Source organism: Saccopteryx bilineata, chromosome 3 (assembly GCF_036850765.1).
Source record: "Saccopteryx bilineata isolate mSacBil1 chromosome 3, mSacBil1_pri_phased_curated, whole genome shotgun sequence".
NCBI classification, from domain to species: Eukaryota; Metazoa; Chordata; class Mammalia; order Chiroptera; family Emballonuridae; genus Saccopteryx; species Saccopteryx bilineata.
In genome coordinates this window covers 249,612,866-249,639,920 of record NC_089492.1, presented here as the reverse complement: position 1 = coordinate 249,639,920, position 27,055 = coordinate 249,612,866, and the positions used below count along the sequence as shown (strand labels likewise).

The 27,055-nt window shown below is 39.0% G+C and overlaps 1 protein-coding gene across 2 annotated transcripts in view; it reads left to right on the top strand.

The window, feature by feature from the left end:
• ZFYVE9 (zinc finger FYVE-type containing 9) overlaps positions 1–27,055 on the top strand; it is a 164,217-nt gene that overhangs the window by 107,126 nt on the left and 30,036 nt on the right. For both annotated transcript variants that reach the window (XM_066269192.1, XM_066269191.1), the window contains 4 exons: positions 3,610–3,834; positions 5,413–5,495; positions 6,776–6,880; positions 25,814–25,964. In XM_066269192.1, coding sequence (XP_066125289.1) covers positions 3,610–3,834; positions 5,413–5,495; positions 6,776–6,880; positions 25,814–25,964 — 564 coding nt within the window. The remainder of the gene's footprint in view (positions 1–3,609; positions 3,835–5,412; positions 5,496–6,775; positions 6,881–25,813; positions 25,965–27,055) is intronic.

Below are 27,055 nucleotides of genomic sequence, written 5' to 3'. Positions count from 1 at the left end.
AGGATTTTTCCTGATGCTCTTGGCTAAAGAAATGTTCTCTCTTCTGTCTTTATCAATCTTTTACATTATCTTCCTTGTTTTATTTTCTTCAAAACATTTGCCACTAACCTCACTAGTTGAAATTATTTGTTTTTATTAGAATGTAAGCTCTGTGAGGGCAAGATTTTGATCTTCCTGGCTCAACTCTGTGTACCAGCCCTTAGAACAAACAATCTGGTGCATCAGACAACTTCATTAAAAACACTGTGGGCCTTGGCTCAGTTGGTTAGAGCACTGCCCCGAAACACCACAGTTGTAGGTTTGATCCCCAGTCAGGGCACTTACAAGAAGTAACCACTGAGTGCATAAATAAGTGGAACAACAAATTAAAAACACTGTGGATTGAAGGAATTAATAAATTGGTGTGCTTTCTTTGGGAAGCATTTTTTGTCATGTGGTGGAAAAGTACTGGGAGGAAAGGAGTCCTAAGAGAACATTCTGTTATTAAAAATGCTGTGCCTATTATTCTTGACTTATTGTTTCCATTGGGACTTGGAGATAAGGAGTGTTTTTGAGGCCCAGTGTCTGGTCACTTGGGAAGTTTCTATATTTTCAGGTCCTTGAAAGATCTTTTTTGGCCTGACCTGTGGTGGTGCTGTGGATAAAGAGTCGACCTGGAACGCTGAGGTCACTGGTGTGAAACCCTGGGCTTGCCCAATCAAGGCACATAGAGGAGTTGATGCTTCCTGCTCCTCCCCCTTTCTCTCTCTCTCCTCTCTAAAATGAATAAATAAAAATCTTTAAAAAATATATATATATATTTTACTATCTTTTTGTTACATACTCTCATTCTAAAGTCTTCATTAATTTGTATCTTTAAATTGTGAACCCAGATGAACTTTTGGTTAATTTTTTTTTCTTTTTTTTAAAATTTTTATTTTATTTATTCATTTTAGAGAGGGGAGAGAGAGAGAGAGAGAGAAAGAGAGAGAGAGAGGAAGAGAGAGAGGAGAGAGAGACAGGGGGGAGGAGCTGGAAGCATCAACTCCCGTATGTGCCTTGACCAGGCAAGCCCAGGATTTCAAACCGGTGACCTCAGCATTTCCAGGTCGACGCTTTATCCACTGCGCCACCACAGGTCAGGCCAACTTTTGGTTAATTTAAGTTTCTTTCTCATATAGACTTATCAAAAGGCAATGTAAGCTTTAGGGCATTATATTACTGATTTGTATGTTATTATCAAGTTTCATTCATTTTCTTTGAATTTTATTTTCATTAACAATTTAGTTATGTTACTGATAAAAGTATAGGCCCCAAATACAATGAAGTTTGATCTTATATTTTTTAATGTGGAAGTCTATCTCAGTCTAAGGATATGCATGCATATTCATTATGAACTTAGAAAACAGGTCTAGAATATTTTTAAACAATTTTTCACCCATTTTCTATCCCCACAAGTATTTTGAAGAAAAAGTATGAGTGAATCAAACAAGGGGAAAAATAGAGACTTAAAATCCTGGGGCAAAAGTACTTACTAGCCCTAATGATGATGATGTACAGGTGGACTGGCTCTTACCCACAGAGCTTTTCTGAGTTTTGTGGGGAGGTGGTCCCTTCACTGTGGACCTCAGTATTTATATAGCTCCCCATGTTCGTCGAGGATTCTGTCACTCATCACTGAACTGTTCTGTGAACAGACTCTAGTGTTCCAGGAAAGTAAGCATTAAGTTCTGTGAGGGGGAGTTTTGTGTTTGGTCTTACTTCCCTCAGAGGTGTCAGTGGAAGCTTGCATGTGTCTAGTGAACATAGCTTCTCTTACATTATTGAATAGCTCTTGTCAGTAAATTCTTTTGTAATTCTAAACTGAGGAAAATATCTCATTAATGAAGGGCTGATTTGTTACTGTTTCATTTTAAAAATACTTAAATTAGAAAGTGCTCCCTTTCCTTTCTCTCTCCCTTTTCTCTCTAAAATGAGTAAATAAAGTCTTCAAAAAATAATCCTGACTTGTGGTGGCACAGTGGATAAAGCGTCCGACTGGGACGCTGAGGTGGTGGGTTTGAAACCCCAGGTTTACCTGGTCCAGGCACATATGGGAAGCAACTACAGTGGAGGCTTCCTGTTTCCCCCTCCCATTTCTCTCTCTCTCTCTCTCTCTCTCTTTCTCTAAAATGAATAAATGAAATATTTAAGAAAAAATAAAGAAAGTGCTTAATAAAGAGCATTTGTGGCCTGACCTGGCAGTGGCGCAGTGGATAGAGCATCAGACTGGGATGCAGAGGACCCAGGTTCAAAACCCCGAGGTTGCTGACTTGAGTGCAGGCTCATCTGGTTTGAGCAAGGCTCACCAGCTTGAGCCTAGGGTCGCTGGCTTGAGCAAGGGGTCACTCACTCTGCTGTAGCCTCCTGGTCGGGGCACATATGGGAGGGCAGTTGGTGAACAACTAAGGTGCCACAATGAAGAGTTGATGCTTCTCATCTCTCTCCCTTCCTGCCTGTCTGTCCCTCTCTTTGGCATTTGTGGTTAAAAGGAAATAAAATCTGCCTAATAAGAATTTAAATAAGCCCTAAGTTTACATTTCATATTTGTCTCCACCAAAATTACAAAGGATACATCCTGTGATACTACCTTCTCTATAAATTTTCTTTTCCCTTCTATGTCTCATATATAACTGTACTTTATTGTCTTAATTCATTATGTTTATAAATTGACTTTATTCACTCAATGAGACTGTAAGCTCTGTGAGAGCAGGTACCTAATCTTAACATTTCTTTTTTGTAAACTTGGAGGCAATAATTCTTATTCTGATCCACATAGTAAAGTTGCACCATCTAAGGAGGGCATCAGTATTTTTGGCTTTAGCTAGACAAACTTCTACAGTATAATACAAATTATATCATGTTCATCAGAACCCTGATAAAATTGGGGGGAAAGTGTTCATTTAATAAGTGCCCTTTTTTGAGAGAGAGAGAAAATAAAAAGGGGAGAGGGAGGAGCAGGAAGCATCAACTTGTAGTAGTTGCTTCTCATATGTGCCTTGACTGGGCAAGCCTGGGGCTCGAACCAGCAGCCTCAGCATTCTAGGTCAACACTTTATACACTCTGCCACCACAGGTTAGGCTATTCATTTTTTTAAAAACATGGATGTTTTGTGGTGAAAAGTTAAGAGTTAGTTTTCAGTGATATCTGAGCTAGTATTGAGTAGTAATGATTACTAAAAATGTGATTGCCTGAATGGTGGTGGCACAGTGGATAGAGAGTCAGCCTGGGATGCTGAGGTCCCAGGTTCAAAACCTTGCGGTTGCTCGCTTGAGCACAGGCTCACCTAGCTTGATCTTGGGACCTTCAAAATGATCCCATTGTCACTTGCTTGAGCCCAAAGGTCACTGGCTTGAGCAGGGGGTCACTGACTTGGCTTGAGCACCCCCAGTCAAGGCACATATGAGAAGCAATCAATGAACAACTAAGGTGCTGCAACTATGAGTTGGTGCTTCTCATCTCTCTCCCTTCACTGTCTCTCTGTCTTTCTCTCTCTCTCACTTAAAAATAAATGTATACACACACACACACACCCTATATATATAATTGATTTATTAATATAATGTAATCAATGAACTCTTTTGTTTTAGGGAATGTTGTGGGCAACTTGGGACATTCCTTCTTCAGTCAAAGTTTCCTTGGCAGTAAAGAACATGGTGGGTTCTTATATGTGACATCCACTTACCAGTCACTGCAAGACCTTGTACTCCCAACTCCACCTTACTTGTTTGGGATTCTTATTCAGAAATGGGAAACTCCTTGGGCTAAAGTGTTTCCCATCCGACTAATGTTGAGACTTGGAGCTGAATATCGACGTAAGTAGTAAAATACTTTCTTCTAAAACACAAGCAAGACATAATGACTCAAGTCCTGAAATATTCAGACATCCCCTCCCCCGGTGATACAGTTCAGCAGAAGTAGTATCTTGAAATAGCTAAACTAAACTTACCCATTATCTCTACTTATTTTGCCTAGAATGGGAAGGATTAACAATATCAAGTGAGAAAGTTGGTGATTATTTATTACCTTGTAAGCTTACTGGTTTTATAGTTCATTGATAAATACATAATCATCTTGAGAAAAAATGAATTTGAACTTAAGCAACTTTTTTATAGTATCTATACATGGTGACTGTATTTTTTTGTCACTTGGTTGGAAAATAGTTATAGCAAATTACATTTTATGTAACCTAAAAGATACTGGAAAATAGTGGTATAGAAATACCCTCAGTTGATAAGGCAAGCAACAGAAGAACTTCCTTGCCCATGATTGTAGCAGTACAACTGTTGTGATTCTTTTTAAAGACATCAGGGACTAAATGCAAGCTTTATTTTAAACTTTGTTTCTTCACCTAATTGAAAGTGTCCTTGCCTAGAAATCAGACCACTTGAATAGTTTCTTAACTCTGCCACTTATACTAGCTCTGTAGCTTTGGTCAGATTGCTCAGGTTGTCTGATTGTCAGTTTCTTTTGCAACTGGAAATAATACTTGCCTTTTATACTTTATAGGGTTTTTAAGAGGACTAAATGATATGAAAGTGTTTTATAAATTATAAAACCGTATATTATATGTGCTCAGCAAGTCCACTTCACCCTCTCACTTATTTATTCATTAACTTAACAATAATTAATTCATCAAGGCCTACCATGTGTTACGAATTCTGAGAACTCAGAAATGGCCAAGACATGGTTTTGGCCCTTGGAAACATTTGTAAAGAAGACATACAGATGTCATGAAGTCATATTTTGTAATAAAAGACATCCTCCAAGTTAACAGAGTTCTTTAGGAGCTTCAAGATGGGCTCTCACTTCACCAAGAATGAAGGAATTAGATAAGAAATATGTCTTAGACCAAGGCCTCTGGACTGAACTGTGAAGGAAGTATATGAATCAGCCTAGTGAAGTAGGGGAAGGAAAGGATTGTATGCAGATGAACCAACATGTATAACTTCTTGCCTTGCACAGGACATTCAAACTGTAGAGTTCAAGGAGTGAGTCAGCTAACGGGATCACCTGGTATCTGTAAGGATGGTCCTGGTTAGGAGATGTCTCGGAGTCAATTATTTTAGCCTTCTTGAACACAGAAAAATCAGAAAATATTTATTTCCTGTATCATATTAATCCACTTTGAAGAACAGTGCTTCCTAAGACCTTTTTATCATTTTTGAAACAGCTGCATCAAAAGGCTTATTCCGGTCATCAAATACTTGGTGTGGTTTGTAGAGAGCTCAGGATTTGGCTGTGATGCTATTGTGCTAAAACTTTTTGAGCTCTAAATGTCATGTGTTCTAATGAGCCATTAAAATTACATTTTGAAACTGTATTAATCATGACATCTCTTTTACCCTAATTTAAAATGCCAGGCTTAGTCTAATCATTTCTCATTTCCATAGTTTATCCATGCCCACTGTTCAGCGTCAGATTTCGGAAGCCATTGTTTGGTGAGACGGGGCATACCATCATGAATCTTCTTGCAGTAAGTTGGGAATTTTTCTTCCCCCTTATTGGGGTCTGTATGGGAGAAGGAAAGGAGGATTTCATTTTATTTTATTTTTTTATAACACTGCCCCTGTGCTTCAGGCAGGTGAAGATTTATGTTAGTGGAAAAGAACAACATACATATAAGTATAAGGAGCTTTGGGCTGAAGTAGTGCAGGATTCCAGCCCCCGATTATATACTTTTTATCTAAGTGACCTTGCAGGATTCTTTTGTGAGGACTAGAGGTAATGTATAACTAAAGCACAGAGCATTCTGTCTTGTTTTTATGTTAAGCCTGTCTTCCTAGAGTATATCTAGAATATATCTAGAATCTGAACACTTCTCACAACCTTTTGAACTGTTAACATACTTTTCCAAATGATCACTGTCTGTTGCCTGGATTATTTTTATTATGTTTCTCTGATCTCCTTCCTTCCATCCTTGCTCCCTTATCATCTGCCTTCCTAAAGAAGTTAGAGGGTGTCCCTGGCCAACAATCACACATTCCAGACTCCTTTCATAACAATAGACACGTGTGCTCAGCATTAATCTGCCCCTCCCCATTCCCAGACTGTGATGGCCATCCTGGTCCCAGTGTTAGGATACCATGGGATTACTGGGCCCAAGTTTTGTTCTTATTTAAAGCCAGTTTTTACTCATTTAGTTCAGTGTAGGCTGCCATGCTTCTTTGTGTAAATACAGTCCAAACACAAACTTGGCTAAAAAACATTTTTTTTTAAAGTACAGATCCTTTACGGTGGCCTGTAAGACCCTATGAAATCTAGTTGTTAGCTATCATTTTGACCTCGACTCCTTCCATTCTTGCTCATTTGCTTTAGTCACACTAGATGCTGTGTGTGTCTGTGTATTTTACCCTGCAAATATTCATTCAGTACCTAGGATGTTCCAGGCATTTGGAATATAATAAGAACAAAACAAGTGACAGCTCTTACCCTCTTGGAGCTTACCTTAGGGAAGAGACAGTTAACAAATAAATTCTGAAAGTGTTAAGTGGTGTTAAAGCAGGGTAAATTTTCAAATATTTGTTTAATATTGTGTATGAGAGAGATATGAAACTTTTTAATCTACTTCCTTATAAGTTTACAGTCTCGTAGAAAGCTGGAGTGTATGCACAGTGGGGCTTTCATTGTCCTTATTATTTAGATAAATGGGATTTTGAAACTTTGGCATTCTTTTCACTTTTGCTAATTTTATTTCTATAATGAAATCCTGTCATTGATGACTTCATTATTCCACTTGAATCTGCTTTTGCCCAGGACTTCAGAAATTACCAGTACACATTGCCAGTAGTTCAGGGTTTGGTGGTTGATATGGAAGTTCGGAAAACCAGCATCAAAATTCCCAGCAACAGATACAATGAGGTAAGATTTGCCAATAAGGTATAGATTTCATAGTTGAATACATGAATGAAGGTAAAAAATACACGTTACATATAAATTTTACTTTTTAATTAATTGACACTGAAATCAATTTATAATATTGTATGACCTAGATCATTGATGGGGAATTTTATAAGTAGGCAAAATGTGAAAATTGTGATTTATTTAGTCATTCGTTGTGCTTTTGACCTTTGGATGCTGTGATCATCAATGATAGATTTACATTTTGATTAAGATATAAAACTAACTTTATAACATTCACAGTGGATCTTTTCATTTTTACTTTAAGTACATGGTATTTTTGAGTATCCGTAATGTTTAAGCACCGCTCAGTTTAAGTCCTGAAATGACTTTTAAGTGAGGTTCCAAAAGCAAATGATTGTATCTGCAATTAAGTTGTTTTGTGGTTTTTTTTTGTATTTTTCCAAAGTTAGAAGCAGGGAGGCAGACAGACTCTGCATGCACCCAACTGAGATCCATCCAGCATGCCCACCAGAGGGCGATGTTCGGCCTATCGGGGCTTTGATCTGCTGCAACCAGAGCTATTCTAGCGCCTGAGGCGGAGGCCATGGAGCCATCCCCAGTGCCTGGGCCAACCTTGCTCCAATGGAGCCTTGGCTGCGGGAGGAGAAGAAAGAGACAGAGAGAAAGGAGAGGGGAAAGGGTGGAGAAGTAGATGGGTGCTTCTCCTGTGTTCAATTCCCCTGGCTGGGAATCAAACTCGGGACTTCTGCACACTGGGCTGATGCTCTTCCGCTGAGCCAACTGGCCAGGGCCACTCTACACATATTAACAGAGATATGTAAATAGTGCTTTTTACCTAGTTGTCATGTGAAGTCTTTTCTTGTATTTAAAATTTTCTTAAAATCATTTCGTGGCCTTGGCCAGTTGGCTCAGTGGTAGAATGTCAGCCTGGCATGTGGATGTCCCAGGTTCAATTTCCCAGTCAGGGCACACAGGAGAAGCGACCATCTATTTCTCCACCTCCTTCACTACCTTCTCTCTTTCTTTTTTTCTTTCTCTCTTTCTCTCTCTTCTTCTCCCCACAGCCATGGTCAGCTGGTTCCAGCACATTGACCCAGGCACTGAGGATGACTCCATGGAGCCTCTGCCTCAGGCACTAAAGAATAGCTTGTTTATGAGCATAGTCCCAGATGGGCAGAGCATCAGCCCCAGACAGGGTTGGATCCTGGTCAGGGCACATGTAAGAGTATGTCTCTCTATCTCCCTTCCTCTCATTTGGAAAAGAAGAAGAAAAAAATCATTTCTAAAATGTCTAATAGTAAGCATTGTGGTTTAAAAGAGAGATTTTTTTTTTCTTACATGAGAAGCGGGGAGGCAGATAGACAAACTCCCGCATGCACCCTGACCGGGGATCTACCTGATAAGCCTCCCTACTGGGTGATACTCTTGCCCATCTGGGGCCTTGGGGCTGTTGCTCAGCAACCAAGCTATTTTAGTGTCCCAGGCAAGGCCATGGAGTCATCCTCAGCTCCAGGGTCAACTTGCTCCAACTCATCCATGGCTGCCGGAAAGGAAGAGGGAGAGAGAGAAGGAAGAGGGGGAGAGGTGGAGAAGCATCTACTTCTCCTGTGTGCCCTGACTGGGAATTGAACCCAGGATTTCCACACACCAGGCCAATGCTCTACCACTGAGCCAACGGGCCAGGGCCAGAGAAATTTTATTTTAAAACTCAGCTTGACTGGTTAAAATTTATTGTCTGGCCTGACCAGGCGGTGGCGCAGTGGATAGAGCATCGAACTGGGATGTGGAGGACCCAGGTTTGAGACCCCGAAGTCGCCAGCTTGAGCGTGGGTTCATCTGGTTTGAGCAAAGCTCACCAGCTTGAACCCAAGGTCGCTGGCTCGAGCAAGGGATCACTCAGTCTGCTGTAGCCCGACGGTCAAGGCACATATGAGAAAGCAATCAATAAACAACTAAGTGCCACAATGGAAAAAAAAATATTGTCGGTTTGGCTCTGCTTTTTAAAATTGAATTTATTGGGGTGATACTGGTTAACATAACTATATAGGTTTAAGGAGCACAATTCTACAACACATCTCTGTATACCATATTGAATGTTCACCTCCTTCAAATGAAATCTTTGTCCATCACCATTTATTCTCCCTATACCCTCCCCTACCTCCTCAAATCATATCGTACATGTCTTTCTCTGACTGGCTTATCTCTTTTTTTTTATTTTTTGAGAGAAAGAGAGAGAGAGAGAGATGCGAGGTATCAACTTATAGTTTTATCACTTCAGTTCAGTTATTCATTAATTGCTCCTCCTATGTTCCTTGACTGGGGGGCGCAAGCCAAGCCAGTGACCCTTTGCTCAAGCGACCTTGGGCTCATGTTGACGTACATGCACTCAAGGTGGCAAGTCTGCACTCAAGCTGGATGAGCCCTCTCTCAAGCCTGTGACCTTGGGATTTCGAATCTAGGTTTCAGTGTCCAGGGCTGATGCTCTATCCACTGCACCTCCACCTGGTCAGGCCAGCCATTTTTTACTTATTCATTTGTACATTCAACAAACATTCTGTATGTGGTATGCACTTAGAAGCACACGAATGTTTTACTGGACTTTTAAGCTCAGGGCCCTGTATTGTTATTGTGAGAAAGACCTATGTGAAGAAAGCCTTTACCCGTACCTTTCTCTGTGATGAAAATGGAAAATAGTTGCCAGGGTGTATGCTTAATTTTTTCTGGAATATAATTAGCAGTCGTTAGCTCTCAGTCCTGCCTTGAAATATCAAGCATTAATAGACTAGACAAGGTAGAGGCAGATCTTTAAAGTGAACTAATTTTATATAATTTGTGCCCTAAATAGTATTAAAAGATTTTATACTTTGGAAGGTTGTTTTATTTCTCATATTTGAAGTTTAATTGTCTGTTTCACAAACATCAATTAAATATATTTTGTGATATGAAATACAAAAACGAGTAAGAACATTATGCTTGCCTTGTGGGAGCTTACTGTCCCCAAATAAGATGGTCAGATGTCATCCTGAAACGGATAACGTATATTGCTATCCTTGGTGTTTGCAAGATGGTGCTTGTGTTGGGAACTGGTTTTTTAGTATATCAGTAAAAGCTAAGAGGCTCCCATCGCCATTTCAGTACTGATGACATTCATGAAAACAACTGCCATTTGTACTATCTGTCTTTATATGAATTCTTTCTCCTAGACATATGGTTGTGCAGGTTCAGAAATCCTTATTCAAAAACAGTACATACCTAATCTATGTAACACTGCAATTACAAGTGAACCAACAAAAAAAATTTTAATTGTTCTAACAACATTTACTCTCAGTAGAATCCCATGAATAAGACAAACCCTCCAAAGCTATCCCTACTTATATGGTTTACTAGTTAATATATTCAGCAAATATTTATTGAGTACCTGCCACGAGCAAGGCCCTGTGCTACGTCTTACACATTATACGTAAGTTGTATCACTATTCCTCAAGCCCTGCTTAAACTTATCCTCTCCAAGCCCTTCCATTTCAAATCAAAGGCTCACTCAACTGCTCTTTTATTTTTCTTTTCTATTAAGTGAGAGGAAAGGAGGCAGAGACAGACTCCTGCATGTGCCCAGACCAGGATCCACCCAGCAAGCCGCCTACCAGGCAGTGCTTTGCTCATCTGGGGCCCTGCTCCATTGCTCTGCAACTGAGCTATTGTAGTGCCTGAGGTGAAGCCATGGAGCCATCCTCAGCACTTGGGGCCAATTTGCTTGAACCATTCGAGCCATAGCTGTGGGAGGAAAAGGGAGAAGAGGGGGGGATGGAGAAGCAGATGGTTGCTTCTACTGTGTTCCCTGACCAGGACTAGAACCTGGGACTTCCATACACTGAGGACTTCTACCACCACGACCTTGGGCTCAAGCCAGCAACTTGGGACTTCTACCACTGAGCCAACTGGTCAGGACCTCAACTACCTTTTTTTTTTTTACAGAAACAGAGTCAGAGAGTGAGATAGATAGGGACAGACAGACAGGAACAGAGAGAGATGAGAAGCATCAATCATCAGTTTTTCGTTGCGACACCTTAGTTGTTCATTGATTGCTTTCTCATATGTGCCTTGACTGTGGGCCTTCAGCAGACCGAGTAACCCCTTGCTCGAGCCAGCGACCTTGGGTCCAAGCTGGTGAGCTTTGCTCAAACCAGATGAGCCCGTGCTCAAACTGGTGACCTCGGGGTCTCAAACCTGGGTCCTCCGCATCTCAGTCCGATGCTCTATCCACTGCGCCACTGCCTGGTCAGGCTCAACTGCCATTTTTAACATGAGGTCTCAGAAAGGAAATTGAAAGACATTGTGTTAATTCAGAGATGGGCTGGAGTAATAACTCCTCACATATTCCTCTAGCACAGTGGTAGTCAACTTGGTTCCTACCGCCCACTAGTGGGTGTTCCAGCTTTCATGATAGGCGGTATCGGAGCAACCAAAGTATAAATAAAAAGATAGATTTAACTATAGTAAGTTGTTTTATGAAGATTTATTCTGCGAAACTTAGCAAAAATCCGACATAAAGTACTTGGTAAGTAATTATTATTATTATGTGCTTTAATTTGCTGTAACTCTGCTTTACAAAATTTATAAAGTAAAGTTACTTCCCTACTTGATAAATCACCATTACTGTGGAACCGGTGGGCTGTTAGAAAATTTTACTACTAACAGAGATACAAAAATGGGTGGTTGCCTAACCTGTGGTGGCGCAGTGGATAAAGTGTCAAAATGGGTGGTAGGTGTAAAAAGGTTGACTACCCCTGCTCTAGCACAATGATTCCTAGAATTATATTCTTTAATTGGCTCTTGTGACCTGTGGTGGCTCAGTGGATAAAGCGTCGACCTGGAATGTTGAGGTTGCCAGTTCAAAACCCTGGGATTGCCTGGTCAAGGCAAATATGGGAGTTGAAGCTTCTTGCTCCTCCCCCCTTCTCTCTCTCTCTCTCCTCTAAAATGAATAAATAAATTAAAATAATTGGCTCTTGTGATCTTCATTAATGGTTAGACTCCAGCAGTAGAAAATAAAGAACGTAAGGCTTATGTACTGCTTCACTTGATATCTTAAAATGGTTCTTTTGAGGTAATACCTATATAGAATTAGCTCAGGGCCTGGCTTACAGTCGATGCTCATAGAAGTTAGCTATTTTGCACATATTGTTGGCAGAGTAGTTTTCCTGCCTTTTATCAGTATGTCATTGTCACTAATTTGTGATCTCTTAGGAAGAATCTGAATATTACCTCATAGAGGTACTGGGTTGAATTATTAGCTGCAGATTTTAAGGATGCTTTACAATTTTATAAATAGGGTGGAGGAAACAATTATACAAATTTTATTAACAAACAATGCTTATTACTATATTTTTCACTGCATAAGATACACTTTCCCCCCCAAAAAAAATGGAGGGGAAAATGCCTGTGTGTCTTAGAGAACAAAGAAATAAAGTATTTTATTAAATATTTTAACACATCATTTGGTTCAGAATATTTTTTTTCTTATTTTCCACCTTAAAACCCTAGGTGTGTCTTATGGTGAGGTGTGTCTTATGGAGCAAAAAATATGGTATATTCTTGGTGCTGTTCTAAGCACGTTACAAATATTTATTTAATAACTGTATGAGCCTGACCAGGCGGTGGCACAGTGGATAGAGCATCGGACTGGGATGCGGAAGGACCCAGGTTCGAGACCCTGAGGTCGCCAGCTTGAGTGCGGGCTCATCTGGTTTGAGCAAAGCTCACCAGTTTGGACTCAAGGTCGCTGGCTCCAGCAAGGGGTTGCTCGGTCTGCTGAAGGCCCGCGGTCAAGGCACATGTGAGAAAGCAATTAATGAACAACTAAGGTGTTGCAATGCACAATGAAAAACTAATGATTGATGCTTCTCATCTCTCTTCGTTCCTGTCTGTCTGTCCCTGTCTATCCCTCTCTCTGACTCACTCTCTGTCTCTTTAAAAAAAAACAGCCACTATGAAATAGTTTTTTTTTGCAAGAGAGGCAGAGAGAGGGACAGATAAGGATAGACAGGAAGGGAGAGAGATGAGAAGCATCAATTCTTTGTTGCAGCACCTTAGTTGTTCATTGATTGCTTTCTCATATGTGCTTTGACTGGGGACTGCGGCTCAGCCAATGACTCCATGCTCGATCCAGCGACCCTGGGCTCAAGCCAGCAACCATGGGGTCATGTCTGTGATCCCATGCTCAAGCTGGTGACCCCGCACTCAGGCTGGTGAGCCCATGCTCAAGCCGATGAGCCTGTGCTCAAGCCAGCAACCTCGAGGTTTCGAACTTGGGTCCTCTGCATTTCAGGCCAACGTTCTATCCACTGTGCCACTGCCTGGTCAGGCTGAAATAGTTACTTCTATTATTTCATTTTAGAGGAGGAAACTGGAAAACAGAGAAATCATATAACCTCCCTAAAGGCACACTATTAGTGGCAAAGCCAGGATTGAACTGTAGGCAGTCTAGCTTGAATCCTTGCTATTAATCTTAACCCAAGTCTGAATGTGGATAATGCCATATAAGAAATGCAAAGAATGTGCTATGATATTTCAAAGAAGGGAGTGGTCACATTGGTATCTGATTAGGAATTAAAGAAGGCTACATGCAGGAATTGGTATTTTACTAAGCTTTGACTTGGGGCAGCTTTTTCGGGTGCTTATATATGGGAAAAAAAGAGGTAAGCTAAGGAATAGCATATGCTGAAGCTCACAGATGGGGAATAGCAGTACATCAAGAAGTATTCGTGCATATAAATAATACAGTCAGAAGGGAAGCAAGACAGAAAGATAGTTTGAGACCAGAGCAGAGCATAGGAAGCTTGTGATTTTGAGTAGAGGACAAGAAAAGAAAATGTGACTTGATCAGAGCTGTGGTTTGGTAAATATGGAAATAATTGTGTGGAATGAATCAGAATTGATAGAGACAGATTATATAGAAGTCAATTATAAGGTTATTATGTCCAGAAAAGAGGTAATTAGGTCTTGAAATGTGGTGTAGATAGAGGTATATATGAGATAATTATAGAATTTGAATTGATGGAGCAGAGAAATAGCACAACTAAAATGGAAAGTCAAGTATTTGTATTAATCTTCGTATGACAACTGTGAGTTTATTTTATGGTCATTAAGGTGCTTTGACTATCTGAGAAACTTTCTTCTTGGTATAAATGAATATGATTTTAAGAGGAAAAAAATATCATTTCTAAAGAAATATGAAGCTTTATCTCATTGGACTTGAAGTTGAATTCAGGGAAATGATTTTCTTAAAAGAGTCTAGCTATTTATTCAGAATGTCTTAATTGAAATTATTTCTTCATCTGGTAGTGTGGATAAAATTAGATACCACTTTAGCTAATGATTTAGAAGAAATGATGGATATAACGTTATTTTAAATTGCTATATGTGATTATATCAGTTTCTCTCACATGATACAAATGTAAATTGCAAATGAGAACCTAAATTAGTATATCAGTTGACTTGTTGAAGTAGGAATCTTCCAGTTGACGTTAACTTGTTTGCAAAAGACTTACTTAAAACTAATTTTTGAAAACCCTGATAGAAGTGGTTTGGACTAGTGAAGTTGATAAATGTCAGTGTGAGAGGAATAGTCAGTTGTTGTTTGGATGCCTTGGATGCCTCTGGTAATACATTAATATATTTAAAAAATCAACTTTGCAAGAGTTATAAACATAATGTAAAGCCAGGAGATCCTAATTTCTTATAATTGTATAGATACTAGAGTTAGGAATAAATTTAAGAGGCAAAAGTCATACCTTGAAAACTACAAAACATAGCTGAAAGAACTTGAAGGAGAGATCTAAATAAGTGGGAAGACATCTTAGACTGGAAAACTTAAGAAGCTAGTACTATTTACAATGACCTACAGATTAAATGCAAGCCCTATCAAAATTTCAGTGGTCTTTTTTTGGGGAGGGGGGAGAAAAGGAAACACCAATAGTTTGATTTCATTTGGAATTAGAAAGGGCCTGAGTCCAAAATAATCTTGTAAAAGAACAACATTGAAAAATTTACACATCCAGTTCCAAATATTACTGTAGGCATACAGTAACCAAAACAGCGTGATACTGTCATAAAATAGAATTAAGAATCCAGAAATAAATCTATGCATTATGGCCAGTTGATTTTAACAAGAGTGCCAAGACCATTCTATGGTGAAATAATAGTCTTCAACAAATGGTGTTGGGACAACTGATTTTCACATGTAAAAGAATGAACTTGTAGCCCTACTTTACACTATTTATAAAACTTAACTCAAAATTTATCAATCACCTAAATAGAAGAGCTAAAACTGTAAAACTCTTAGAAAAGGACACGAGGGAAAATTTTCATGACCTTGGATTTTGCAATAGATTCTTAGATATAACACCAAAATCTGAAGCAATACAAGTAGATAAAAATAAAAAAACTATGCGTCCAAGGACATTAACAAGAAAGGGAAAAGACAACCTACACAATGGGAGAAAGTATTTGCAAATATTGACTGATAAGGGTCTAATACCCAGAATATGTAAAAAATTTTTGCAACTCAAAAACAAAAGACAAACAGTTCAGTAAAAAAATGGGCAAAGGACTTGAATAGACATTTCTCCAAAGAATTATATACAGATGGCCAATAAATACATTAAAAAACACTCAATGTCATTAGTCACTATGGAAATACATATCAAAACTGCGGTGAGGTACTGCTTCACACCCACTGGGATGGCTGTAAAAAACAACAGAAAGTGTTGGTGAGGATATAGAGAAATAGGAATCCTTGTATGTTACTGATGGAATATAAAATGGTTCAGCCGCTATGAAAAACAGTTTGGCAGCTCCTCAAAAAGTCAAACATAGAATTACCATATAATTTCACATTTCACCTTATTTACTCTCAAAGAATTGAAACAGGTTCTCATTACAAGTTACATGTACACACATATTCACAATAGCACTATTCATGATGGTCAAATGGTGGACATAGCCCAAATGCTCATGGGTGGAAGGATAAATAAATTGTAATATATACACCAAACCCTTGAACAACACAGGTTTTAAGTGTGGGGGTCCATTTAGATGTACAGTTTTTTAATAAATATATAGTCAGTCCTCTGTATCCACATCCTAGGAGTCAACCAAGTGTACATCCAAAACAGTATTTTCAATATGCGATTGGTATCCATGAATGTGGAAGGCCAGCTGTCTGTGTTGTTCTACTTGCACATCTTTTAGTATCCACAGGGGTCCTGGAACCAGTCCCTGGTGGATAGGCAACTATAGTAAAGTTTTAGAGGAGTCAAAAGTTACAGGTGTATTTTCTACTGCACAAGGGGTCAGTGCTTCACCCCCCACGTTATTAAAAGGTTAACTGTATGTGTAATGGAATATTATTCAACCAGAAAAAGGAATGAAATACTGATACATGTTATTACCATCGATGAGCTTCAAAAATGTTATTCTAAGTATAAAGAGCCGGATACAATGATCACATATTATATGGTTCTGTTTACACGAACACTCTAGAATAAATGCATAGAGACAGAATGCAGATTGGTGGTGTGTTGTGGACTGTAAATGGCAAAAAACCATTGTAGGTTCAAGGCTTAGCAAAAGGCTTAGTTTTCCCCCCTCCACCTCCATATTGGCTATGATGCTGAGTATTTGCACCCACTTCACTTGCTTCCTTAAGTTGCTGGAAGCAATTTACATGCCCTTCCTCTTACCCTTTGTTTGTTTCAGGTGTTGGTAGATTTCACTTATGCATGGTGGGGGGATTCCTGTTTATGCCTTGGGAGAGTTCCTGTTTTAGCCTCAGATGTGTAACTTTGTATCAAGGACTTTCTTGATTTGCATATGGCTATATAATAAAGCAAACTGGGGCTATGGGGCACTCGGATATTGCCATCAGCATTTGAAGAGTCCTCCTCATCCCAATTTTTCTTGATGAGTATGTTTCCTTAATTCTGCACCGTTATTTGGAGCTGTGCTGGTCTGCAGCAAGTGGCGCCCGAACAGGGACTTGAGTATGAGTACGAGGAAACTAAAACTGAAGGCAGGTTACGGAACTCCCCAAAGTGAAGTACGCACAGTGAGTAAAGAAAGCTTTTGGGGAAAGTATAGTTGGGAGTAAAAGAATATGGGACAGATAGGGTAAAAAATAAGGGACCTTTTTGTAGAAATGTTTCCAGATGAAGACAAATCGTTGTCTGAAGAGTATCAGGGTGAGCTGGAAACAGAAGGATGTGAATACGAGGATAACTTGGAGTCTGAGAATGACACGGGGGATAAAAAATCCATGGCTATTGCTGCCTTAGCTGCGGGGCATCCGCTGCCCTCAGCTCCTTCCTACGTTCAACCTTCTGCTCCTCTGTTCCCTTATCAGGCTGATTCTGGAGTCTATAGCTCAAAATCTGGGAAATCCCCTCTCCAACAATCTATAGACCAGGCTCAAAATGTAGGGGAAACAAACAATAAATGGCTTTACCCGTTTACCTGTTGTAGAAAGACAGAATGATACAGGGAGACTAGTGCAAGAACATGAACCTGTACCTTTTAGAACTCTGAAAAAGCTTAAACTTGCTTATGTTCAGTATGGGCCTACTGCCCCTTTTTCACTTGGTTTATCAGATATTATTAGTGCAAAGGCTCTTCCCCCAAGTGACTGGAAGGCGATTGCTTGTGCTTGTCTCTCTGAGGGTGACTATTTGCTGTGGAAGTTAGACTTTCATGAAGGGGCTGTTGAGGTAGGAGAAAAATCTTAGCATAGTCAACCTGAGCCGCTGGTTACAGCAACTATAGAATTTGAGAATGGATAGGAGACTCAGGTATTAGGAAAATTACAACTTTTCCTGTCATGATCTGATTTTCTTTAATGTTTTAACTACAATCTTCTAAGCTATTATTTCGTTTCTTTCTTATTCTTTGCCTAGAAATTGGGGCAAGGGACCTGTGTTGAATCTGATTATAAAAATTATCCCAACAGCTGCCGAAAGCAAATTTTCTCAGGGAGATTTTGTTTAGTCATATCCTTCAGTCCTTCTGTCTGAAAATGCCCTAATATCAGGCAGGCATCTTTCTAATCTGGTTGTGCTCTGAAATCCTGGGTTTCTCTCTGGTTTGTCTAATTCTTGTTTCTGTTTAGTCTTTGTTTAATGTTGTCTAAAATGTGTCTGTTTTTAAGGCCTAAATGAAGTTTTTCTTTTGCATGCAAAAATTGGAAATGCTGGCTCTAATATTTAGAAAAAATAAAATGTTTTTAAAACTTAAGAGAAGCGCTTATTTAAATTTAAATAGAATGTAAATCCTTAAGACTTACTAATTTGGTTAATACATTGTGAAGTGTATTCAGATTTAGGAGCCAAATAGCAATTCAAATATTAGGATTAGTCAAAGTTACATGTTATACTTATGTTTTTTGTGTGTGAATTGTCTTGCTTATGTGTAAGGTTATACTCAATTAAGCAAAACAAAGGAATTTAGCAAAATTAAGCAGGGCCCTAATAAATCATTTCAAAAATTTGTGTCATGGCTACAAGCAGTTAGAAGAATAGTATAAGAATGCTAATTCTGCTTCTAAGGCCACATCCTGCAAAGGGGGCCCCAAGGAAATTGGTGATTTGGCTCCTCTAATTTTGCCAGTTGGAGTAAAAAAATAGGTCAGGAATACCCTGAAATGGAACTAACAATACAAGGGTATAAATTTAAAAGACTTTTAGATACTGGAGCTGATGTATCTGTTATTGCTAAGCTACATTGGCCTCCTTCCTAGCCCACTCATGCAGCAGCCAGAGAATTACAAGGTATAGGGCAGAGTAAATCCCCTCAACAAAATTCTAGTTTTTTACAATGGGAAAATAAAGAAAATCATTCTAAATTTTTTCAGCCTTATATGCTCCCAGAATTGCCAGTTAATTTATGGGGTAGAGATATTTTGAAAAATATGGGGGCGTTGCTTGTCAGTCCTAATAGTTTAGTTAACACTCAAATGCTTAATCAGGGATTTTTGCCCATTAAGAGACTAGGGAAAGAACAGCGGGGAATTCTCACCCCCATAGAAATGACATCCAATACCAAAAGACATGAATTAGAATATTAAAATTTAGCATAAGGGCCTTGGTAGCTCCTGCTACCCCAATAATGCATTGTGCAGACCCAATTATTTGGAAATCAGGTAATCCTGTATGGGTAGACCAATGGCCCCTTTCTCAGGAGAAACTTAAGGCAGATGCTCAATTAATACAAAAGCAGCTACAGCTTAGACACATTAAACCACCTTATAGTCCATAAAATACACCTATATTTGTCATTAAAAAGAAATCAGGAAACTGGAGACTATTACAAGATTTGAAAACAATAAATAAGACTGGAAATTATGAGTCCTCTCCAGCTACGACTCCCTTCTCCTACTGCCATTCCATGGAATTTTCACCTTATAATTATTGACTTGAATTGCTTTTTTACTATTCCTTTAAGCCTCCATAATTGCAAACGTTTTGCATTCAATATTCCTTCACTTAATTTCCAGACTCCCATAAAGCAATACCAGTGGAGAATTTTGTCTCAACTTATGGCTAACAATCCTACCTTGTGAAGGCAACACCCTAAGGCATACATAATTCATTATATGGATAATATTCTTATCGCTCATCCAAATAAAGACACTGTGTTGACCATTTTACAACAACTAGAATATTCTCTGTAAGAATCAAGACTTTATATAGCTCCTGAAAAGATACAGCGATCTTTCCCTTTTTCTTATTTAAAACAAATTATTGAAAGACAACAAATTCATTCACAGAAAATAGAAATCAAGACAAATCATTTGCAAACTTTAAACAATTTCCAAAAACTGTTAGGAGACATTAATTGGCTTAGACTTTCCTTGAAATTAACTACTGGTGAACTGAAGCCACTTTTTGATAGTCTTAAAGCTCGGCTAAACCAGCTTCTCCTTGACCACTTACAACTGCAAGACAGCAAGCTTTAAAGCTTGTAAAAAAAAAAAAAAGCCTTGCAACAAACACAACTAAAACGCATAAATCCTAAAAAATAATTGCCTTACTAATTTGTCCCTCAAGTTGCACTCCAACAGGACTATTGTGGCAAGCTTCAAGTCCTATTAAATAAATTCACTTAACTGTTACTCCCAAAAAAGTTTTATCTCCATATTTTAATCTTGTTGCCTCCTTGATTATCAAGAAGTGTAGGCGACTCGTACAGCTTATAGGTTTTAAGCCTCAAATTATTGTTTCTTTTTTCAAAGAATCAACAACAATAACTCTAGAAAACTTCCACTAAATGGCAAATCACTTTTGCAAATTTTATAGGCCAAATTAATTCTCACTACCCAACTAATAAAATAGTTACATTTGTATTTCCTAAAAAATTATTAATAAGCCCATTCCTGAAACACCTATAGTCTTTACTAATGGGTCCAGCTCAAGAATAGCAGGCTTAACAATCAATAGACAACTTTATACTAAAACAGTCACCTTAAAATCAGCTCAAAGAATAAAATTACATGCCATTATCATGGCTTTTCAACATTTGCCATATTCCTCCTTTAATCTGTATAACAGACAGCAAATACTTTCCATTGTTTCCACTATAGAGACTACTGTCTTAGAGACAACTGCTGATGAACTATTTCAGCAGTTTCTCCTTCTTCAAAGACTTGTATGTCAACATAAAGCTCCATGTTTTATAAGACATATTCAAGCTCACTCCATGCTCCCTGAAACTTTAACACAAAGAAATTCCCTTGTTAATCACACTACCCAAAAGAAAATTATTGAAGCAACTATGACAAATCAAGCAATCCAATCTCACTCTATTCATCACCAGAACGCTGCAGCCCTGTATAAACAGTTTCAACTTTCTCAAAAAACAACAGGACAAATTGTTAAATCCTGTCCAAAATGTCCTATACTACAATCTGTCCCTTCATTTAGAGTTAACCTTCGAAAACTCCTACCAAGACAACTTTGGCAAATGAATGTTACTCATATACCTTCATGTGGCAAACAGTCCTTTGTCCACGTTACAATACTTATTCTAAATTTATAGCAGCCTCTGCTAAAACAAGAGAGGCTGCTAAGCATGTTATAACTCATTGTCTATGCATTTTCTATTATTAAACTTTTAATATAATTAAAACTAACAATACTCCTGCATATGTAACAAAAGCATTTACTATATTTTGTCAAACCTTTTGAATTACAGGTATTTTTTACAATCTTTAAAATCAAGGTATTATTAAAGTATACCCAGCAAATATTTTAAAGTCAATTAAAAATATATATATAAAAGGGGGAGTCATATCCTGGAACTCCTATGGGTCTACCTTATCATGCTTTTTACTTTAAAAAAATTTTCTTTTGAATGCTAATGAACAGGAGACGCCAAATCTTTTTCTCCTGCAAACTTCTACCTTCCTTTATTTAATCCAGCTAATAACAATGTATTGTCTTTTTCCAAATAGCTCCAAATATATGAAAAAAGTTTATATAGGCAAATGGGGATCCTCAAACCCCTCAGCGAAATCTTCTAAGCATGGCTTTTAAAATACCAAGAGGCAGAAAAAGCCCAATAGAGATCAGGTGAAATACCAGCTCTTGGGATACGCCCTTAAAGGCTCCAACGCCCCAAAGGGGTCTCATAAGACTCCATCTGGGCCCTGCTTCAATAGTGGAAAGGAAGGTCATTGAGCTAAAGCCTGCCAGACTTACATGCCTCTGCTGTGAGGAAACAGGGACACTGGAAGGTAGGCTTCCCCCTCGCTCCTCTAAGGGAGGGTTCAGTCTCTTCCAGCCCTGCTCTAGCCACCTGTGACCTAACCTTGCCCAGCATGCTGGGATTTGTCACTGAAAGCTAAAGGTGCCCAGGGCCATCGGCCCCATCTACGTCACTGTGGATGAGCCTAGGGTCTTTCTTCCAAGTAGCAGGTAAACTAATCTCATTTACACAAGGGCCACTTAACTATGTCTTGCCTAAATATTCAGGATTTTTATTCTTCCCTCGAAAATCTCTGTTATGGGTGTTGATAGTCCTATTTTCTACTGCTTTGTTTAATATATAATTTTCCTTTATTCCTCCTGCCTCAATGCCCCATTCATATTTTAGGCTGGGATCTACTCCTAATTTAAAGCTCTCTTTCTCCTTTTTGCCAAATTTTTAACTTCTGTTACAAATTTACCTTTGCCACCCAGCTTAGTGTATCCCAAGGTTCTCTTCACCACACCACGGTTGCAGAGCTCCAGGGAAAAACACCCTGGTCTCATCTCTCCAGGCAGAGGAGAACAGAAGCTCCATCTCCACACATGCTGCAGATGGCTTTTCCAGGCTACCTGAATCATTACCAGCTAGAAGCAGTGGTCTTTGGGACTTGGACGTGAGCTGCAAAGTATAGAAATGTGACAATTCCAGTGCCATGCAGACTTTTCCTGAATGTGGACTTTTCCTGGACTCCTGCTCCTGTGACAGCTCCTAATAGACTGAACTGGGGTTGGGTTGCATTTCCAGGGATTTGGAATGGTGTTGGTGCCAACTTAGACTTGGTAAACATGTTAAAGACATTATTCTTTTATAGATTCTTGTTATATTGGCTAAGAATTTGCTTAAAGGCTTTAATTACTGTAATGTATTAGAATACTTGTTTGGTTATCTGTTAGTATTGGCTATACTAATTTTGTCTTTGTTCTGTATTTTTTCAGTCTGCCTCCAAATTAGAATCAGGGAAACTAGGAAATCAAATGAGTGCAAATCTCAGCACAAAAATTATCAATAAAAAAAAGAAAAGTAAAGGGGGATATGTTGTGGACCATAAATGGCAAAAAGCCATTGTAGATTCAAGGCTTAGCAAAGGCTCAGTTCTCCCCCCTACACCTCCGTATTGGCTATGATGCTGAGTATTTGCACGCATTTCACTTGCTTCCTTAAGTTGCTGGAAGCAATTTACATGCCCTTCCTCTTTCTCTTTGTTTGTTTCAGATGTTGATAGATTTCACTTATGCATGGTGGGGGATTCCTGTTTATGCCTTGAGAGAGTTCCTGTTTTAGCCTTGGATGTGTAACTTGTGTCAAGGACTTTCTTGATTTGCATATGGCTATATAATAAAGCAAACTGGGGCTATGGGGCACTCGGATATTGCCATCAGCATTTGAAGAGTCCTCCCTGTCCCATTTTTTCTTAATGAGTATGTTTCCTTAATTCCTCATGCACTGGTATTAGGAGTTGTGCTGGTCCGCAGCAGTGGTGAGAGGGGGGTGGGGAAACTGACTCATGAGTAGGAGTTTTACTTTGGAGTGATAGAAATTATTTGTAACTAGATAAAGTGGTGGTTGCCCAACATTGTGAAGGTACTAAATACCACTGAATTGTTCATTTTAAAATGGTTAATTTTATGTCGTGTGAATTTCATCTCAGTAAGTTTTTTTCTTTTAGTGTATTGATTGATACAGGAAAATTTAAGGTATTCCAACACTCATCTGGTATTTTTCACACTGTGGTAATTCAGTTTATAATATAAGAGGAAGCCTGACCTGTGGTGGAGCAGTGGATAAAGCGTCGACCTGGAAATGCTGAGGTCGCTGGTTCGAAACCCTGGGCTTGCCTGGTCAAGGCACATATGCTTTGTTGATGCTTCCAGCTCCTCCCCCCTTTCTCTCTCTCCTCTCTCCCTCTCTCCCTTTCTCTCTCTCTCTCTCTAATAAAAAAATGAATAAATAAAATCTTAATTAAAATATAATAAAAGACAAAGAGGGGAGTAAAACAAAAAGTTATGGACTAGATTTTTAAAAGGTTGAACCCATTTTGTTTCTTTTGTTTATTTCTAGGTAAGAGGAGGGGATAGTGAGGCAGACTCGTGCATGCTCCCTGACCAGAATCCACCCAGCAACTTTATCTGGGGCTGATACTCAAATACCTAGCTATTTTTAGTGCCCAAGGCTGATGCACTCAGACCAGCCAAGTTATCCTCAGCAACTGGGGCCACACTCAAGCCAATCAAGCCACTGGCTATGGGAGAAGAAGAGGTAGACAAAGGGGGAGAGAAGCAGATGGTTCCTTCTCCTGTGTGCCCTGACTGGGAATTGAACTCTGGATGTTCATATGCCAGGCCGACGCTTTATTTACTGAGCCACTGACCAGGGCCCACATTGAACACATTTTATTTTTATTTTTTATTTAATTTTTTTAAATTTATTTTTTTTTAGTGAGAGAGAGAGAGAGAGAGAGAGATAGACAGAAGGACAGACAGGAAGGGAAAGAGATGAGAAGCATCAACTCGTAGTTGCGACACCTTAGTTGTTCGTTGCTTGCTTTCTCATATGTGCCTTGACCAGGGGGCTCCAGCTGAGCCAGTGACCCCTTGCTCAAGCCAGCGACCTTGGGCTCAAGCCAGCAAACTTGGGCTTCAAGCCAGTGACCATGGAATCATGTCTATAATCCCACACTCAAGCTGGTGAGCCTGCGCTCAAACCAGCGACCTCACAGTTTTGAACCTGGGTCCTCAGCATCCCAGGCCAATGCTCTATGAATGGTGCCACCACCTGATCAGGCCAGATTGAACCCATTTTAAAGGATTGGATCAGAAAGTTGGACAAATAGGATAGCATAAAGGAAAAAATGGGAAAGAAAAATCATTATTAGCCTCTTTCAACCAGAAGCCAGAGTTTAGCATCAAGAAAATGTAAGTTCACCCTAACTGGTGGTAGTGCTGTGGATAGAGCTTCAATCTGGGTTGCTGAAGTCCCAGGTTCAAAACCCCGAGGTCACTGGCTTGAGCACAGATTCATCCAGCCTGAGTGCAGGATTTCCAGCTTGAGCATGAGGTTGCTGGTTTGAGTGTGGAATTATTGACATGATTCCATAGTTGCTTGCTTGAGCCTCAAGGTCGCTGGCTTGAGCCCAAAATCATTGGCTTGAGCAAGTGGTCACTGGCTCAGCTGGAACCCCCCCAGTCAAGGCACATATGAGAAGCAGTTAACAACTAGAATGCTGCAACTACAAGTTGATGCTTCTCATCTCTCTCCCTTCCTGTCTCTCTCTTGCAAAAAAAGAAAAAAGAAAAAGATAATATAAGTTTAGATTTGTTTACTAGACACACAATGGTCACCTGTAAATTTTTACAGGTTAGCTCCAGAATTATCATTTAAAATCTTTTAATAAGGCCCTGACTGGTGGGGCAGTGGATAGAGTGTCATCCCAGAAGGCCGAGGTCACCCGTTTGATCCCAGGGTCTCTAGCTTGGTTTCAGGGGCATTGGCTCAACCCCAAGGGTGCCGGTAAGGGCATATATGAAAAGCATTCAATGGGTGTACAACAAAGTGGAACAACTAGTTAATGTTTCTCTCTCTCTCTCTCAAAAAAAAATCTTTTGATAAGAACAAAGCAAAATATTTTCAAATGATTTCATTGAAGATCAAGGATAAATTAGTAGAATTAAGAAACAATGGAGTTTATCTGTTTTAAAGAAAAGTCCACACTCCTTTGTATGGAAGTGGAAAAAGAAGGCAGATAAACTTAAATATGGGACATTCTTTTGACTTAGAATTTCAGTGTATATATCTTCAAAGAATCCACTAGATAATAGAAACTAATGCAATTAACTAATTTTAGTTACTTGAGTTTGGTGAATTAATTAAAAAAAAGAATGAAAAATGCTCATGTGCCTAAGTCATAATACAAATCACTTATAAACTATACAGGGAATTTTTGTGTATGTTGATTCTTTTGACTAATAGTGACTGATTTTTCACTTTGTTTTTATTGGTAGTTCCTTTGTCACTATAAGAAATAATAATATTCTGTTTTGTCTTTGAGAAGGTGAAGGAGTTGTGCTATGTCAGACCCCCCCCCAAAAAAAAAAGCCCTCTTTTGGCACAATAAGAACTAACCCTCTTATTTGATTGCAGATGATGAAAGCCATGAACAAGTCTAATGAGCATGTCCTAGCAGGAGGGGCCTGCTTCAATGAGAAGGCAGATTCTCATCTCGTGTGTGTGCAGAATGATGATGGAAACTATCAGACTCAGGCCATCAGTATTCACAATCAGCCCAGAAAGGGTGAGTATTTGAGCTGACAGATTGAGAATGGAAGATTACACTGGACTTGGAGAGTTGGATATCAGCCCAAAATATGACCAAAAACAACTTGACTGAATTAACCTTTCCAACCTTATTCTCCAGGGTTATGTTGACTGCCCAAGTAGCCAAACTCAGAGTTGCAAGTGGCATCTGCTATTGAGAAAACATTTGAAAGTACTGCCTCAGGATACTGATAGGGCCAGCAGTGGTATTTGAATGTTGGAGACTAGGCCCCATAGTGAGAATGTACTCAAAGAATGTTAATTAATAGATTGACAGGATTCTGAAGGAAGGTTTCTAGGTTTGGTGGTACTCAGAATGTGGTCTCATCACTTAGGAGATTGTTAGAAATGAAGAATCTGCAGCCCAGCACTGCTAAATCAGAATTTACATTTTAACACAATCCCCATGTGTTCAAATGCACATTAGAATTTAGAACCACTGCTCAGTGTGGCATTTCCTGAAGTGTTTTATGAGGTTCTGTGGTTCTGAAATATATTCACATAAATAGATAAAAGTCTTACAGAATACATTAAACTGAGAAATTCTGAGTCAAACAAGTTTATACAGATTTCTTTACTAGAGGACTTTTCAGAGCTGTTAATAAGCTGATGTGTATTGTGATTTTTCCAAAAGGAGGACAGTACATAGCCTTCATAAATTTATTTTGAACAGGAATCTTTTTTCCCTTAGAATATCTCCTAAACTTAGCTTTCATTAGAATGCTTTATGAAACACTCTCCAGAAGACATATTGTCACTTACTTTAATATATTTAGTATTAGTTGCTTAGTAAAGGCATAACAGCTGTATTGCACATATATATTCATATATAATATCTAAAATAAGGTAAGTGGCAAATCCACAATGCTCCCTATTTGGCAAATTATACATAAAATATTTGAATAAGTTCTAGTATCACTAATGTAATTGATGATATCCAGTGGTAAAACTGGAGGGTCTTCTGAGGATCATTCAAAGCCTGTGAGAAATCTGGAAACTAGGTCAAAGGAAGATATCTTGACTGAAGTAAAAATGTTTAACCTGAAAAAGTATGGATTGGAAGAGAGT